Source organism: Besnoitia besnoiti, chromosome VI, assembly GCF_002563875.1.
Source record: "Besnoitia besnoiti strain Bb-Ger1 chromosome VI, whole genome shotgun sequence".
NCBI classification, from domain to species: domain Eukaryota; phylum Apicomplexa; class Conoidasida; order Eucoccidiorida; family Sarcocystidae; genus Besnoitia; species Besnoitia besnoiti.
The window spans coordinates 330,531-347,458 of NC_042361.1; the positions used below are offsets into that span (position 1 = coordinate 330,531).

General features: G+C 58.1%; 2 protein-coding genes and 1 non-coding gene across 3 annotated transcripts; 2 read left to right on the plus strand and 1 right to left on the minus strand.

Annotated features, from left to right (window-relative positions):
• Positions 1-2,883: 2,883 nt before the first annotated feature.
• BESB_069930 lies at positions 2,884-2,956 on the plus strand. Its single transcript has one exon. It is a non-coding gene; the product is annotated as a tRNA-Val (tRNA).
• Positions 2,957-3,913: 957 nt separating this feature from the next.
• BESB_064840 (oocyst wall protein OWP3) lies at positions 3,914-7,427 on the plus strand (the record flags this gene model as incomplete). The annotated part of the gene is made up of 6 exons (XM_029364879.1): positions 3,914-4,031; positions 4,358-5,121; positions 5,410-5,582; positions 5,926-6,218; positions 6,653-6,963; positions 7,149-7,427. 6 exons carry the CDS (start codon positions 3,914-3,916, stop codon positions 7,425-7,427), a joined length of 1,938 nt encoding a protein of 645 aa, XP_029218462.1.
• A 351-nt stretch (positions 7,428-7,778) lies between these two features.
• BESB_064850 (uncharacterized protein) lies at positions 7,779-14,455 on the minus strand (the record flags this gene model as incomplete). Its single annotated transcript, XM_029364880.1, has 3 exons — positions 7,779-8,161; positions 8,614-13,512; positions 14,281-14,455. The coding sequence occupies 3 exons, from the start codon at positions 14,453-14,455 to the stop codon at positions 7,779-7,781; spliced, it is 5,457 nt and encodes a 1,818-aa protein (XP_029218463.1).
• Between the last annotated feature and the right edge of the window lie 2,473 nt (positions 14,456-16,928).

Consider the following 16,928-nt stretch of genomic DNA (forward strand, 5'->3'; position numbering starts at 1 on the left):
TTTGGACGGCTGCCGAAGCTGGCTCGCTGTAAAAGTCCAGCACGCTTCTTTTTACGTAGAGTCATGCCCGTGATGCGGACAGTAGAAAAAAAACTACGGAATAGTCGTCCATGAGGGCCTGAGGCCTTATGGTGTCTTTCGTTTTGTTAGTATGTTTCTTGAAACTTTCTGCGAAACGGTTGATTTCGTGCATCTGCATCACGCAAGCCACTGGTTCATCGTGTGCCGCGAAAAGCCGCAGGCGCCGGACGAAACCGGCCGCGGATCGGTAGACAGAGGCTCCTGCCGGTTGATGGGGGCTCGATTCCGCGGCGTGACATCAACAGCACACTGGATCGCCGGAGGCTGGTCAGTTCACCAGCCCTGCGTCCAAGCCAGCATGCAGTTGACAAGGCTCTCAGAGCGAGAACGAGTGCCACGTCACAGCAAAGTTTTTTCACTCTAGTTTAGGGTAGTTGCGCGAGTCGGCCGACACGCCGAAGAAGGTTACGTGGACACGACAACCACTAAGTGAATCCGAGTTGGTGAATGCTGACGGCGCCTGCTGTTCAAGCGACCGCGCTTGTCCCTGCAGATGTCACGGCGGGTTTGCTGACAAGAAACGTGTGTTCACCGAGGCTACGGCAAGCCCAGGTACCTCAACCAGGCGGCACTGGAGGCCTTCCCCCCCCCCCCCGCCCCCCCTATGTTGACTGCGGTGGATTTCACTAACGACGCACTGAGACCGGGCTCTCGTTTTGCGTTTGCTTCCTCGCTCGCTTGTGTTGTGCTCATAGACGACTGGAGAAATCGTCCTATTTGGGGTGTAAGCGGTAAGGCAGCCAGCTGCGTCAAGAAAATTCTGTCGCGTCCACCATTTTCCACGATTTATGCATGTGGCCCCCGAACAGCCTCACTGTCAACCGCACGGCAGGTCGCACAAGAAGAATCGAACACACGGTGAAGTTAAGGTCATGGCTGCAGAATAATGCACTCTCATTCTGCAAAAAAAGGAGCGCAGCTCCCATTTCTTGCATTTGTTTGATAAAACACGACGCTAGGGCTCGTACACACGCGGGACATGAACGACTTCAGCGTGTGACGGGTCACCCGGGCATGGCAGGCCTGACAGCGGGAGCGGGGGGCTCTGAGGACTCACTTGCATCTTGAGACTCACTTGTTTTCTACAAATTTTCCCTCATAAGGGTTGTCTTTCGACAGACGACATTTGCACACCGGTGAGCAGGACATCTCATGCCGGCGGAAGGCGTAAAAGAAGCTTCCGTGTACGGCGCGCCCGTTGTCGCTCGTACATGCAGGACATGCTGGCTTCAATTAGCATGGGTTTTTCCTTGTTTTCTCTACTGTTTCCAGGAACTTCCATCCAACATGTGTTACGAAGTCAAGTGTCCGCAATGCGGCAAGAGGACGTGGTGAGTCACCTTTCAATAAAATACCGTTCAACTGGTGCTAACCCCGCAACTCGATGTGAGTCGCCGTAGGTCCTGGGTCCGCACTCAAAACAAAAGATGGAGCGCTCGTGAGGTTTCCTGGCGTGATTTTCATGGTAGCTTACGCGAAACACTTATTGATGCAACCCAGTAAAGCTGGTCTTTACGCTACCACTCAAGGTATGCGTGGACATGCGTCGTTTTCTGCTGTGCTTGGGTGTGACGCCTCGTCTCCTGGCTGACGAGCAGCGTGCGGCCGAATACTGTTAGGGTGCGACCGACTGGACCGCCAGGAGGGTTCCTTCGACGTCTTGTTGAAACAAACCAATAATCCACTACTTCGGCGCATGAAATGCCGCTCCCGAGTGTTTTCTAAGATACCGGTAATCCGCACTTCTTCGACGATATCTTTTCTGGGTGTGCCAGGGCCGGATGCGGCAACCACATTGACTCTGTCATGAAGAACGTGCCCGAAAAGGAGCAGTGCTCGTGCAAGCCCAGGTCTCAAGCGGAGCACGACCGGAATCGGTGATCTAGTGGATGAGAACGCGCGGAGGGTGTCTGTGCTGGTGAACACTGCAATTCGTTCCCGGATATGCGTGCATAAGTGACAATGGACAGCTGCTGTGACGTGTAATATCGGACTCTGCTCTTTTTCTTGAATAGGAGAAATACGGTGGTAGAGTTACAAACAGTGGTGGGGGCAGCAAGTTACGGTGGCGCTTCGCCGCTTTTTGATCACCGAAGTATTCGATGCGTGTGTGGAACTGAGCCCCCCCCCCCCCCCCCCCCCCGGATCAGTTTTGTACCAGTACATCTCCTTCTCAGGCGCCGATTCAGCCACGCACGGCAAATAATCCGCGCATTTGCCCCTGACAAGGACCTTCAGTTGCTGTACGCACATGCAGTGTTCCCTTGTGGTATGAGCATGGCCTTGCCATGCGTGGTCCCAAGAATGAGGGTCTACGCGCGCGGCAAGGCGTGCTCGCGAAGAACGAGGGAGTCTCCTTCAGAAGATTTACAGAGTGTAGTTGTACATGAAGTAGCGAACTCTCATAGATACGGCATTGGAGAACACTGTCGTTGAGGTCATTCGCATGTAGATATATTCACATATCAAGCGGGTCCAGCATCTCATTGCAGCGGTTCGATCTCACCAACACGAATGAGAGAGGTTAAAGGAAAGGTCGCTGATCATCCATTGGTACCAACGCTGGCAGCAGTGGCATCTAACGTGTGTCACCATCGCCTGCCCTGGAAATTGCTCTTTTCTCAGTGGGTACCAGTGAGTCTCGTAAGGCTTCTCTCCGCTCCGCTGTTCCCTCGACGCGTAGCCGGATGCTCATTTGCAGGGAGGCATATATTTGGTTCCGCATCCGAGCAGAGAAAAAAACGCTGGGGAGGCCTTTTTTTGATTGCGATTGGCGTCTTGTCTCTTGCGACGACCGCCGGAGCGGGCATGGTCTAGTGGCTATGACGTCTGCCTAACACGCAGAAGATCCCGAGTTCGATCCTCGGTGCCCGTACTTTGTTTTTGTTTTTGCCTTTACCTTACCAACTTCGTTCCCGTACCTTTTCATACTTTTGTCAGCTTTTCCAAAGGACACGCAGCAAACTAAAATACAGTGTTGTGGCGTTCATGCTGTTGTTGTATGCTATCTCTGTCAAGATTAGACTGTAACGATGCGGTGTTATACAGGCTAGAGTGTGTGTCGAAGAAGTTCTGCACAGCTCTCAGCTAAACTAATGTAGCTGCAGCATGCTAACGAACCAGGCTTCTGGACGGAATTACTTCCGGCGCCGGAAACACGGCGAAAAAGTAGCATTCAGGCGCGGAGTTAAGATATGTTACATACTGATTTACAGGTATAGAGTTTCTGAGTGTAACGGTTCACTATTGACCGGGGCTCACAGGGTGCCACGTGATTCATGATCGTCCGACACAGGTCTTCCTCTTGTTCTTCTGTTCACGCTACTGATTTGTAATGACCTGCAGTTACATGAGTAACACGTTGCTCAATGAGCGGCCCCACCGTGGGGTTATTTTCCAGATTGCCTTCCCCCCATGTAGGTGGGCGAACGGTCCGCAGATCATTTCTGCCTCACGGGTGGAGCATCACCAAACGGAGTCTGCAGGCACGGTCGAACACGAGGGGAACACACAAACCGAAAACGATATGAATCCTCCATTGCCTAACCCCACTGTCGAGCGGCCTCTCTTGCCTGTCACCTCCGATGTAGAGCCCAGGAGTCCGGCGGGTCGCCGGTGCTCGCGTGGTCGATTGTGGCCTAGAGACGACCCCGCACGAAGCAGCATGAGCCTCGATGGTTTGCTCGAGTCGAATGCTTACCATCTGTTCATACATGTTTCCGGTGTACAGTCGTACTGGTGGTTGCGTTCGTATCGTAGGGCTTTTGTTTGATTTCTCTCCTGGAACAAATCGTGCAGCAGCGGCATTCTCATACCCCACACCGTCATCACCATGTATATTCAATGGAGGCTCACTTTTCTCCCCCTGGCCTCTGGGTTGTTGGAGGTGGTCATGCAGGCATCGGCGGCAGCAGCTCAGGAAGTGAAAGCAACAGCGTTCTGCACAGAAGGTAGGATTCTGGCACTCACGCCGCGGTGCCCGTACCTTGTAATTTGATCGGGTAGCAGGGCCACGTGCCTCAAGGGAGCGCGTACCTATGCAGTGATGCAGGTGAAGTATAAAACTGCCGGTTCTTCTGGAGCGGGCTGCCGTAGTGGACTGTTGCACAGCCCACTGCTAACTGCGACCTCGGGGCACGAATAATAGAGTTCGGGCCGAAAATGATTCGTAATGAAACAGCTGTTGCGGTACGCGTGCTCCCGGAGAATCGCGCTTCTCCCAGAACTGGCGTGACACATGCATGGTGACCTCTGTCAATGTCTGCCTTCACTCCAGGCTTTGTTCTCGACAGTTCTGGCGCGCTTTGCGTGAAAAATCTTAAGCAGCCCTTCTCTTTGTCCTGTCCGGGCAACTGCGAATTCGATGTTAACGGGACATGCTCTTGTTTGGAAGAAACCAGGAGCGAATCATCGTGTCCACCCGGATTCTCACTGGACAGCTCTTTGAGGTTATGCGCAACGACAGTTGAAACTGCTGCGGTCCCAGTTTGCCCAGCTGACCGAAAGCTCACTAACAATAAATGTAGTGGCGTGTCGGTCATGTCCCCGCAGTTCCGGTGCCCTCATCCCTCAGTTCTCAAGGGGGATCTCTGCATACAGGAAGATGTGGTGGCTCCCCAGCAGCATTGCCCCCCCGGTTTCAGTTTAGCTGCCCAAGGAATTGAGTATCGGCGTTCACTCGCTCGAAGCCAGACTGCCGAGGCAGTAGCTCGCCTCCGCACGCTAGGTATCTTTGGGCGAGGAAGGAAGAACGAAGACGATGATGACCCAGCTGTCTCGTTCTTCGAAAAGCCCGATGCTGAAAAGAGGAAGCCGTTCGCCAGCGCCTTGAGGGCAGCTCAGCACCATGCAGGGCCGGCACCAAGTCAAGGGGCTCAAGAAATCCTTTCTCCATCACAGACAACTTCCGCGCTGCCCCAGCAGCCGGGCACGCTCGACGTGTCCGAGCCTGCGCCACTTTGCATTAGCAGCGATGAGACCCCTGCACGCCCGTCGTGCCCCCCAAGTCACCGCCTAGAGAACTCTGTCTGTGTCAGCGAGGTAGGCATTGCCCACTTCAGGGACGCAGTACCGCGAGTGGCAGACCTAGCAATACTAGCACAACTGTCTCGTGGCTGCGGTCGCAGTGCTGTGGTCACTGTTGTAAAGGGGATCCTCGGGAGGGAAGGATTCACCGCATGTGATATTCATCCTGCCGCCCTCTGCAGACATGTTTCTCTGGAGTGAAACCGCTTTGCCGAGAAATTCTTCCACATGTCAGTCGCAAGAGAGTGGAGGCTCATCCCGCTGAACGCTGTTTATGACATGCTTCGTGAAATTGCCGTACAGATTGTAGAAGCAGTGGACATGCAGTGTGACGACGGGTTCCACTACGACGCGAGGACTCTTGCATGCGTCCAAGAAAAATTGGTTCCGTCGAACAGCGAATGCCCTGATGGGTACCGCCTTGAGGGCAACCAGTGCGTAGCCAGCGAAGTTCAGGAACCGCAGCGCGTCTGTCGGTAAGCGCGGCATCTCCATTATGGACTAGAGGGCTCGTTAATGGCCAGCCCGGCACGCTAAGTCTCACCTGCAGTCACTTGGAGGCAACCAGTGGAGTCCAGGTGTTGCACAGTTCATGTACATGGAGGCTCTCCGGCGTACTGTGTAGAGATCCAAGACAAGGCCATTCAGTGCGCATCCGTGGTAGCACACTTGGAACAAAAACGTCTTTCACCATGCGTCATTTCCTACATATTTCCGCTGTAGTCAAGCCATTGGATGCCGATGTCCAGTGGGTTCCAACGTGTCTTGAGTTCTTTGATTGCCTACGGCATCGTAGCATGCTCTGCTCTTGCTTCCCAGAGAGGGCTTCACTTACCAGGCAAACGAAGACGCGTGCGTGAAGATTCTGAAGGAGCCGCCACGTTTGAAGTGCCCGGGAGCTGATTACTTCTTTGACGGTCGTAACTGCGAGAAGAGACGTACCGTCGAGCCGACGAACAACTGCCCTGCGGGGCGGCTGATGAATGACGCCTGCCTAGTCATCGAGAACAAATCTGCAACGCATACATGCCCGCCTAACGCGACGCTGGACAAGAATCTTATGAAGTGCATGAGCTCGTCGGTGGCTCCGGTGAAATATTCTTGCACCCAAGGTAAGCTGACAGGCATGTGGGCGTTCTGAATGACTCAGTATCCGCGTGACGTCCCTAGCGGCACATCATCGGCGCTAGTCATATTTGCAGGAAACTGACTTGTACCTGTTAGAGCAGTTCTCCTTGCGCTGACAGGACCTCAATTTGTGTTGAGTCTCAAGTGCGCGTCCTCATACCAGGCGATTTTGGCGTTGTCAAGCTGGCCTTTGGCGATCTCTCGAAGACAATATTCGTGTGATACCTACCTGGCTTTTCCCGAACGTGCAGATTGCTAAGCGATTGAAACTGTCAACAGGCTGACATCCCCTCCGATGCATCTGTCTGTTTTATGCTGCTTCTGCATGCCCGCCGTTCTCTGTCTGCATTGTTGTTTTCGTTCGAACTTGGCTTGCATCTGCGTGTGGCTTCACCAAACGGTCCTGCGTTGCGTGCAGGGGAACTAACTGAGGAGAGGACATGTCTGAACCGAAAGACGCACACAGCTCAAGCTGTTTGCCCAGACGGTTTCGATCAGCGCGGCCACGTCTGTGTCAAGGAAAAGGCTTTTCAGCCTGTCGCAACGTGCCCAGCTGGTGCAGCGCTAGTTGGGGCAGACTGTCTTCTGCAGGAAGACTCAGACCCAAAGTTGACATGCGGGCCTGGCTTTGAACTCCAGGGTGGAAAATGCGTTATGGGAAAGAAAGTGGCTCCTCTACAGACCTGCTCGGCGGGCTACACGCCATACAAAGATAAATGCATCAAACAGGTATGATTCGGGAGGTCTACTTCTCTGCTTCTTAGCGATCGCAGCCACCCGGCGCTCCTACCGTCAGTAAGCTGAAGCGAGTAGGCCTTGAAGCATTGTGTGCAATCCTTGGTGCGAACGTTGGTGGTGATCCATCTGGCACTGAGATTCACCTTCCTTTGTTGTCTTGGTTCTCTGTGCCACAGACGCGTCGGTCAGGACAAATCACGTGCCCGGACTCTTTCACGTATGATGGCACACAGTGCGTTGTGAACGACCAGCAGAAGCCGATCTATGTGTGCCCCGAGGGCTACTTGCCAGAAGGCGAGGACGGCACCTGTGCCCCTCAGATGGAGCGCCCCATGGCGTTGCCGCCCGTCTCTGCCGCAGATACACACGGTGCCCTCTTCGAGGAGAAGAAAAAGACAGGGCTCCAGATCATGTCGCTTGGGCGGCGCAAGCCGCAATTCATGATGTCTGCGTAGCTCAGAGACAGGGCTAGGGCGTGTTGGCGGGCGTCTCAACCGGCCTGGGACTCGAGAACGCAGACGGCCTTCTTTGCCGTAGCCTCCACTTGTTGTTAGCGTGAGATTCGTTTTCCTTCGCATGGGTGTGATCTAAGTGCCGCTTTTAGAAGAAGAGTTACGGATTTTATCGTATTTGTGGTATTTGTGGTGACACTAACACCACCCTTTTCAGTAAAACCGACTCATTTGTACTTTCACGCCGCCATCAAAGATTGCAGTGCCACAAAATTCAGTCCAGTGATTTGAGCGAGGCTGGTGGCAGCGACGCACCACGTCACAGTCCAGACCGAAGACTGCATCCCTGCGAAACTAACGAATGTCTCGCTCTTTCGCATCAGCAGCCCCCCGCGGTGCCCGTAGTGTGAGAGTGAGCAGATTATGGAGTTTATCAATGCGCCCTAGCAACAGGCCTCCATCTTTGTCCCGTTCTCTCCTCCTCTCGGCGAGCCAGCCTTCCATTCTGCCGTGTGAAGGCTTGTGCCGGCGGCCCAACTCGCGGAAAACCTCAGAATGGGGCTCCAGGAGCACACACGCGCCAGCGGCCGTCGGTAGAAGCGCTGCAGACAGCGGCCCTTTGCTGTCGAGGCGCCGCGGACGCGGGGGCACGAGAAGGGCAAGGGGAGAGACAGGGGGGGAAATCACAGCAGGCGACGAACTCCTAATGTGACGCACACTGAGGAGACCTGCTTCCTCTGTAGCACACATACACACATCCACACTCTACTGCATCGTCGTAGAAAACCGAAAATCCGCGGATGCGCCTAGATTCGTTGACAGGGCTGCATGCCCAAGTACGCAGTCCGCATGCTTCAAAGCCACCCAGTCGCAAAGAGCTAGTGACTACTAGAAGCACCCGGGACCCCGCCCCCACAACTGACCTGCAGCGCAGAGGAAACGACCATCCAGCGAGGTGTCAAGCGACGGGGGATGCGGCGTACCCCGTGTCTTTACCTAACCAGCGGTCGGCGCGAGGCTGGCGGCAAAATTCTTGTGGACTACAAAACGACGGAGACTAACAGTTAGTTGCTAATCTACAATCATTCGAGGTAAATTTCCTCCCTCATCGAGCCCCTCGCGGCGGAAACTGTCTTTAAGGGAGGTCCATACGCGTGCAAACCCTCCTTTCCAGCCCAGAGATCCTCACCATCTTTAGTCCGGCTTCGGGCGCCCCGGGCAGCTACTTGCCCCTTGCGCGGTAGGACGGGCCTCTTTCCGAGACGCTGGACGATGAGCCACTGCCAGCCACGAGACAGCGACCCGTATACGGCCCCAGTTGTCGCATGGAGCAGCAGGGCTTTGGAGGCGTGGTAGTCTTTCCAGATGGCGTCGGCTTCGACGGCTTCCAAGCTCTCGCGCGCCTCATGCGCTGGCACCAAGGCCGGCTCTTGCGAGAGGAAACTGCGTGTCGCATCTCCTTCGGCCCCGGCGCAGTCTGCAGACGAGCTGCGGTAGTCGAGCGGCGGACTCGGCGCATCGTCGCCAGCGGACGCGCTGAGGCCCTTCAGGATCGACGCGAGGAGACTCTCCGCCTCCCGGCTGACGACAACCTGCGGCAGGAGATGCCCCGCGCGAACCGACTGGCGCTCCAGCGCACATGTCAGATCTGCAGCGGCTCTCCGCAACTTGCGCAGCAGAACGAGGATCTCGCCAATCACGTGGTGAGAGCCTTGTCCGTCGCCGCGCCCGGACCCGCACGCGCGTCGCTGGACCGCGTACACAGCGAGCGGGACTCTCTCTTCACCCTGGCGCCTCATGACCGTCAACTCAGGCTCGCTAAAATGCGGCTGCCACGCGTTGCCTAGCTCGCCCCCAAGCGACCCGAGACCCGTCGGGTCGCGGGGGCCGCGACTCCACGCGGCCGGTCGCTGCAGCCTCACCAGAACGTTGTCCTGGGGGCCCGGAAATCCAGCCCCTCCCATCTCGCAGACTACGTCACCCCACATCCGGTGCTCGTTCAGTTGCGTCGCGTGCATGGTTCGGAGGTCACTTGGAATCCAACAGGGCGTACTCACAGTCACTGCCATCAGAAACAGGGGGCCCCTGTCTTCCCAGGCCCTCAACAGCGCAGCGAGCCGACGGACCTGTGGCCAGATCCGCGACAGCTCCTCGCCACCCGCTACTCTCTGTCCCGGCAGCACCTCCGGGGGGCGGCCTGCGCCCGCTTCGTCGCCGAGCTTCGCAAGCAGCGCAGCCTGGCAGGCCCTCGAAGACACTTTCTTCTCCTGCGGAAAGCAGCACGCAACCAGCAAAGCCCCAAGGGTCTCCTTCGCCGCTTGCTCCAACTCGCCCAGCCGGGCAGCACCGAAACCGTCGACATAGGGGTCCTTCAAGGCGTCGCTGTCCGCTGTCTCCGCGACCACGCTCCGCGACAGGCTGAGCTGAGCCCCCCCGATCGCCGTCCTGGACACCGGCGGCTGCGCAGCCGCGCCACTGCTGACAGAGCCCAGGGGAAGTCCCTGCACGTCGCCGTCCAGTCGTGTTGCGTTCAAAACCGCGGCCGCGTGCTTCTCGGAGGCCGCCGAGAGCCCCCGCGGGGGCGCTCGGACGCTCCCCTCGACGACCCACCACTCGTAGCCGCCGCACTGCCTGCCAGGCGCTGCGTCCAGACGCACGGTGGCGTCGCTCGCTTTTGGGCCTTCCAGCGCCTCCGCAGTCCGCCGCTGCTCGCGCGCCACTTCGCGGAGGCGCGCTCGCTTCTCCACGAGGAACGCCGGAGGAGGCGCGGGCGCCCAGCCTCCGGCCCCCGCCTCTGGTCGTTGCTGACTCCACGCGGCCGCGGTCGCGGCAGAGGGAGCAGCCTGAGCGCCGCTGTATCCGCCGGCCGCACTCGCAGCGAGAGGCGGAAAAAGGACCTCTTCGCTGAGGAACTGAAACTGTTTCTCTTTCTCTTCAAGCGCGGCGGCGGTGCAGGACCACAGGTCGTCGCCCACATCGTGGGAACGAGACAGCAGGCGGGGAAAGGCGTACGGGTACTGGCGATCGAGCATGCTGTGAAGCAGGAGAAACGAATCTTCTTCTTCCTCAATGTCTTCCAAGTCGATGTTGCTGTCATCGTTGTGCTCCAGGTCCTCCTGGACACTCTGAGCGCCCTCAGAAACTTCTGTCAATGGAGACGACACGATTCCCACGGAGGAAGGCGGCAGCGGCTCGCCCTCCATCGCGACAGATACGCGCGCCGCCGAGACAGACGATGAGACAGGTGTGGCTTCCAGCGAGACAGATGCTTCACCCGTTGAGAGAGCTATGCCCTCCGTTAGCGCAGTGAATGCTTCCTTCTCGCTAAGCCTCAGGGCCTGCGCCGCGCCTCCTGGCGCGTCTCCCGCCGCGTCTTGGCTGTCGGTCTGTGTGCGAGCGGCTGCGGCCGCGCACGCCTTTCGTTGTCGCCTCCGTCTGCCGAGCGCCTTGACGCGGCTCTCCAGTGGGCACGAGTCGCCGTCCTCGATGATCCCCGAGACCGCGTTGCCGGTGCCCAGCGGAAGCACGACCGGCGCGCTTTGCTCAGCCGCCTCCTCCTCGCCTTGCGTGCAACTCAGAGCGGAATGCCTCCGGGAGCTCTTCTCCACGACATGCAGCTTATCCATCTTGCAGTCGAGCAAGTCGAACAACACGAGGCGCACAGGTGTCGGGATGGCCTGCTCCGCTAGGGGGCCGCCGTGGAGACCGCTCCCCACACCCGGGCCCCTGGCGTCGAGCTCAGAGAGGCGCTCGAGGCACCACAGCAGCTTCCTGCAGTGGACAAGACACGGCGGCGTGTCTTGCCGGCAGATGTTCAAGGCACTGCCCAAGTTATTCGTCGCGTCCTGAAGCGTGATGCATGCGAACCGCGCGCGTCCGCGGGCCTTCCGCACAGCCAGAGGCACGTTCGCCTGGCTCGGTGCCGAGGCTGACCGCGATCCCTGCGCTGCCGTCGGCTCGCTCCCGTCCCCCCGCAGGCGCTCGGCGGAAAGCGGAGAGGAAAGCAGCCCCGACGCCGCGGGCTCCTCCTGGGGCGGCAGAAAGGCTGAGGCAACGGAGGGTGGCGACGAGAGACTCGCGACGGGACTGGAGCACCGCCCTCGCCGGTACTCACGCCCCGCAGCGGCCCCCGCCTCCGCTTCGCCGCGAGCGCCCATCAGCCCGGCGAAGGCGTCGCCCTGGGCGCCATTAGACACCCTCGAGTTCCCCCCTACGCCGAGAGCCGCGGCTCCAGTCTCGGTGGGCGTCGCCCGCCCGAGCGTCTGCCTACGCAGAGACCTCGCGGGATGCCTCTCGTCCTGAGTTCTGCTGTCAAGCAGCTTCAGGCAAGCGGCGGCCTGAGGGGAGCCCGGCGGGAGGCAGCCCACGAGGGCGAGCCTCGCTATCGGCGCAATGTGCCTCCGCAGCAGACGAATCAACCGCGGCGCGCGGAAGAGCGCGGCCTCACCTTCCTCCACGTGCGCCTGCAGAGACAACGTGTCTGGTCTGCGGCGCCCGGGCGGCTTCGTCGCGGCGTGCGCGTCCTGCCGGTTCAACGACCGCAGGCACCGAACCAAAAAGGAGAGCAGCCTCACCACTTCCAGCGCCTCGACAGCCCGGTGCCCGATCGCCTGCAGGCGCAACTCGTGACGCGCGGCCGCGTCGAACTCTTGAGAAGACTCGCCGGAGGTCTGTGCGTCGCCCAGCGCCGGCGCGCGGGCTCGGGTGTCTGAAGACAGAGCCTCTCGCGGCCGCGGCGCCCCTCCACTATTTTGCATCGAATCGAGGATGCGCAGTGTGTCGCAGACCTGGCGGAAGACCGGGTTCACCTTGCTGGCGAAGCGAGGGAGCTGCTCAGACTGCAGCGCGTCCACCTCGCCAAGGAGGCGCTCGAAGGCCGCCTTCCGCTCGTCCGCCCACTGCTCCCGCTTGACGGCCTCCCGGACGGCCGCGGCGTCGGGAAACAGAGAAGATAGCGTCTCCGCGCCCGACTCTCCGCGACATCGAGACGCTCTGGCGGGCGTGGAGACCGGGGACGCGGCGTGCGCAGACGGCCCATAAGCTCCCGCGAAGTTCTGGCGCCGATACAGACCGAAGAGACGCCCCAGGACGGCGAGGCGGTAGCAGACGTCATCCCATATTCGCGTGACCTCCGCGTCGAGCTGCACTCTACTCTGCTCCCCTGGAGAAGACAGCACACCCGCAGTGGACAGCGCGCTAGCGAGGGTCTCCTGGCTCTCTGCCGGAGGCGCGGCATCCGCCGCCGGCCGAGAAGTGAGCGCAGAGGAGCTGCTCCCTGGTGCTGGGGCGTCGGGTGTCGCCGCGGCGGGCGCGGGAGAGAAAGGCGGATTGAGATCAGTGGGACACAAGCTTGCTGGCGCGAAGTCGAGGCTTTCAGAGGAATCAGACGATGGCGGAAGAGGCGCCGCGTGGGCAGGTAGGTGCGTGGGGTCGCTCTGGGCAAAGAGCAGAATACGAGAGAGAGGAAGGAGACCGTATTGCATATGAGACGTGAAGTGCAGCCAGAAGAAGGACTGGGAATTGCGCAGCTGTGCGCGCCTTCCGTCTCCGCGGGCAGAGAGAACGGCGGCTGCAGCCCAGCACGCCGCGTGGAAACGCTGCTGACAGTCCCCGGCGTGCCCCCTGCGGCCTACAACACTCAAAGTGTCTTCATCGGCGGCAGAAGAGAGCACGGCAGAGAAAGATTTAGATCGGAGAAAGCTGTGTACCCGCTCGCTCATGAAGGCTTCCACAGCATCCAGGGGAGCCGTCAGGAGCTTCTCAGCTGCGTCCGCGGCTAGCCGGCGGTCGACCGGATCTTCCAAGAGATCCACGCGAGCAAAAACATCTTTCGCCAGCGCAGACGCAGCGGGAGACGAACGAAACAAACCGGGAGCAGACGATGGGGAAGCCGGAGCCGAGAAAGCAAGAGAGGAAGATGAAGACGCAGTCGCGGAAGCCTCAGACAAAGAAGAAAACCCGGCCGCCACCGACCCAGACAGCGGAGACAGAGAGGACGACGGCGACGCAAAACGATGGCAGGGAAATGACGGAGAGGGTGACAAACAAAAAGGAGAAGCGACAGCAGACGAACGCAGAGGAGGTGTACCTACAGGTAAGTACGCGAACGAAGAAAGCGATGAAGAACGCGGACGACGAGGGACACGAAGTGGCAGGGACCGAGCTCCGCATGCCGCAGGTGCGCGGCGAGCGCGAAGGCCCGAAGAAGCCAAAGAAGACAGACAAACAGAAGAACTGCCGACGCAGGAGTGCGTGGAAAGCGTCGGCTCATCTGCGCATACGCGGTTGGCCTGCGAACCCGACCGTATGGATGCGCCTCTCCCCTGCCGTAGCACTGTCTTCCCTACGTGGCCCCGCATCTCACCGCCTCGGTCCTCGGTCCCCATCCAAGTTGCTCCCTGTTCTTTATCTCTCAGACCTCCACTGTGCAGCGCCGGTAAAGAGGAATAGAATGGCGGCTGCCCGCGATGCGTCTCATTCCTTGCTGAGTCACCTCCGCGAGATGCCCGCGCTGCGCTGTAAAACGCCCGGGAAAGAGGAGGGGAAAGGTGAACCTCCACTCGCTTCTTCATCCCAGCAGCAAGGGATGCCCTGTACGTACACCGCAGAATGCCGCAGGCAGGAGGGGGAGCATGGGGACTCGCAGGGCTCCCTCCGCGCCAGGGCAACTGCCTTGCTCTCTTCGACAGAAATGGCAGACGTGAAGCAGAAATACTCGCCATAAATGGACAATAGGAAGGAATGCTCGACGCTGACGAGACGCACGCATGGTAGGGAAGAGGGAAGACGAGTCTGCCTTTCCGGCGGCTCTTCCTAGATGTGGCTGGCCCCCTGCAGCAGGCGGGAGTGTACGTACTTATCGAGCCGCCGCTTCGGCTAAAAACGATTCGACGAAAAAGGAGAAGAGAAGAAAGGTTTCTTCTCCCGAATACCCGCTGGCGAAACGACCCTTTCGCATGCCCTGCTATACCGGTAATGACGAGTTCTTCATGCTGTTTGGCGACCGCACGTGCGCACCCCAGCAGCTTCATGGTGACCGGAGAGCCCGCATAGGGAAACGTGAGGCAAGGCGGCGGCTTTGAGTCTTGTTTCCTTTTTTGAAGGGCCGAAAAGAGAGACAAAGGGCCGGGGCGTCTTGAGGCCCCAAGCTGCAAGACCGGACTCGGGGCCTGCCTCAGCGCGTTCGCTTTTCCTTCTGTTTCTCTGCCTTGCCCTGCCTCCACACGACCCAACCTTATATTGCGCCTCACAGATAGTTCAAAGTAAGCCGTATCATGAAAGCCCTAGCTTTCCACTGACCACGGGAAATCAAAAACCCGTGAACGTCACCCGTCGTCGCGACAGCACATGCACGCGAGCAGGAATGCGACAGGCTCTCTGTGACTGCCGAACTGCCTCTCTGTTGGCTTGGGATTGCCGGTCTCTCCTCTCTCTTCATGGAACGATAGGGCAACGCCGGAACACCGAGAAAAAACATAAAGTCGATGCTTGCGTTTGGCACAGACTGGCCGCATCCACACGCGCAGCAGCTGACCACCTGAGCCGCCTGACTACATGCACATCCACATGCAATCGATCACGAGACAAGAAGAAGTGGGATACGCTGGGAAGAAGGCTTCCAGTCCAGGTTACGGCAATTTTCAGTTTCAGTCCACCTCTTTTGCACTTGCTTTTGAAAATCTCACGCGACGTCTCTTCGTCAGAGACCGCACCTGGCTGCATCCGATCCTCCTGACGCCGTCGAATGTAAAGCATCACCAGCGGAGTCTCTGCATATCACGTCGCATCGCTTATCATGCATACTAATTCCACCATACCAGCAACCGTTCCTTGTAGTATCCACGCAGCTGCTTCAGACTGGTATTGTGTATGCGTTTCAACTCAGCCACGCTTCAACCCTAAACCGTAAATGAGCGGAGGCGTCGCCTACACTCGTTTTTCGTATCTAAGGTGGGGGCGCTCCTGAGGAGCTGGCTGCTTCACGAAGACGGCCTGTAACCCAACCCTTTGAAACGCATAAAGCGAAGATAGCTCTTCCATTTCTTTGTTTGATTTTGTCGTCCTGGGTAGTACTCGAGCACCAAGGCGGTCTGTTCTTTATGGCTTGGCGCATATTCGTAGCGACTCTTGCAGACATCCGCCTTCCGTAAATCCTTGAACGGACGCGCCTCACCGAAAGCTAGGCTAAGCAGCACGGTTGCAGCGATCGATTCCTCAGAGACGTCTTGGTCACAGGTCACTGGGTGTGAGGAGAAGGGCAATTTGATAACCGGTTTCGCAAACTCCCTTTACTGCACAGAACCTGAGCGGAATCCAAAAGACTGCCCACCGCCGCCCGCCCCCCCCCCCCCCTCCCTCAGCGGGCATTCGAGTACACAGGGCCAGGGACCGGCGTTCGTGAGTCTTTTGCTCTGCCTTTTCTCTCCTGAGTAATTGGCGCAAGTCCCGTGGCGGGCGACGCTGTCAGTCTCCACCCACCCACTCCGTTGGGCTGTATGCACGGCGTCGCATGCAGCTGCCGTCCTTTGCCTACGCTAGCTCTGAGAGGTTCCTGCTGGTAGAACGCACCTAAATCCATACCACTGCGTGTTTGAAGTTTCACTCGAATATATATGTCACTCTAATATATATGTACACGTATGTATGTTGTATCTGCTTGTGTACGAACACGCTAAACCGTAACCTAAACCTAGGCGAATGCCCGCTGCCTCTTCCTCTGTCTCGCGCACTCCAAACAAACTGAGAGTCGAGCACCCTACAGGGCCGCCAGGGCTTCGACGCTGTGGTGACTTCTGTGAGAAAGTGTGTGACCCTGCGACATGCTAAACCAGAGAGTTAAACGTGTGTGATGCGGGAGAGGCCTTGCTGACGGCTGAGGAGTCAGGGTGATTTCTCACACGAATGCATGCGGAGAGATATCCGTCCACACGATTTCACAATTCTGGAACGCATACCCCGTCCACCGCAATATGTGCCCCCTCGGCACGCCGAGCCAAACCTCAACAACGAACACAAAGTGTTTTGCGACGGACTCGAAACGGAAAATTGAGCAAAAGAGACATACTGGAGAGCCGGAGACGCACCTCCGTGAATCTCCGCCCGCCACAGAACCGATACCCATAATATATATATGCATTTATAAATACATATATATATATATATATATAGATGTATATACGTATGTATGCCAGGCGTACGCACAGTCCACGACAATACGTGGGATATGGAGGCGACGACGAAGAAGTCTTCTGTGTCCTCTACAAAAACAAATACAAATGACTCCGAATCGAAATTACTGCGAGTCGACCGCCCGCCTGAAGCCCAGCAGCCGACGGCGCTTGTACCGTGCCTCTTGAGACCCTGCCATCCGAGGAAAAACGCTACTGCCGCCATACGAACAGAAAATTGCGCGTGTGTATGAGCAGAAGTCGCGGCGACTTCAGCGTCTGCCTCAGCGACACGTCTCACCGCCTGTGCTCTACGCCAGCACGTGCCGTCTCTCAG